Source organism: Penaeus monodon, chromosome 3 (assembly GCF_015228065.2).
Source record: "Penaeus monodon isolate SGIC_2016 chromosome 3, NSTDA_Pmon_1, whole genome shotgun sequence".
Classification (NCBI taxonomy): domain Eukaryota; kingdom Metazoa; phylum Arthropoda; class Malacostraca; order Decapoda; family Penaeidae; genus Penaeus; species Penaeus monodon.
In genome coordinates, this window is record NC_051388.1 from 51,650,115 (window position 1) to 51,650,461 (window position 347).

General features: G+C 58.8%; 1 protein-coding gene across 1 annotated transcript in view; it reads right to left on the reverse strand.

Annotated features, from left to right (window-relative positions):
- LOC119587682 (protein PELPK1-like) overlaps positions 1–87 on the reverse strand; it is a 6,850-nt gene extending 6,763 nt beyond the window's left edge. The window contains exon 1 of the mRNA XM_037936365.1: positions 1–87. This exon is cut by the window's left edge and continues 13 nt beyond it. Within this exon, the coding sequence (XP_037792293.1) occupies positions 1–87 (87 nt within the window).
- Positions 88–347: the final 260 nt, after the last annotated feature.

Genomic DNA, 347 nt, shown 5'->3' on the forward strand with positions numbered 1-347 from the left:
CCTCGCGACGAAGGTGCGGCCGCTGGCGCAGCAGAAGGGCCGGAGCGACGTGGAAGACAAAGGCGAGGTTGTTGTTGGTGGAAGCATTAGCAACGGAGATGATTTAATTAACGGCGGAAATTTTCGATAAGCTAATTAGCGAAGGAGAGACGACCCGTTCACGACCTCGCTGCTTCCTTCGTTCACTCATCGCTCTCCCGCTGAAACCCCCACCCCTCCCCGCCCACGCTGTCATGCTTCCGGTGTTTCTCCTCTCCCCTCTTCCCTCCCCTCTCTCCTCTCCCCTCTTCCCTTTCTCCTCTTCCCTCCTCTCTCCCCTCTTCCCTCTCTCCTCTCCCTCTCCCCTC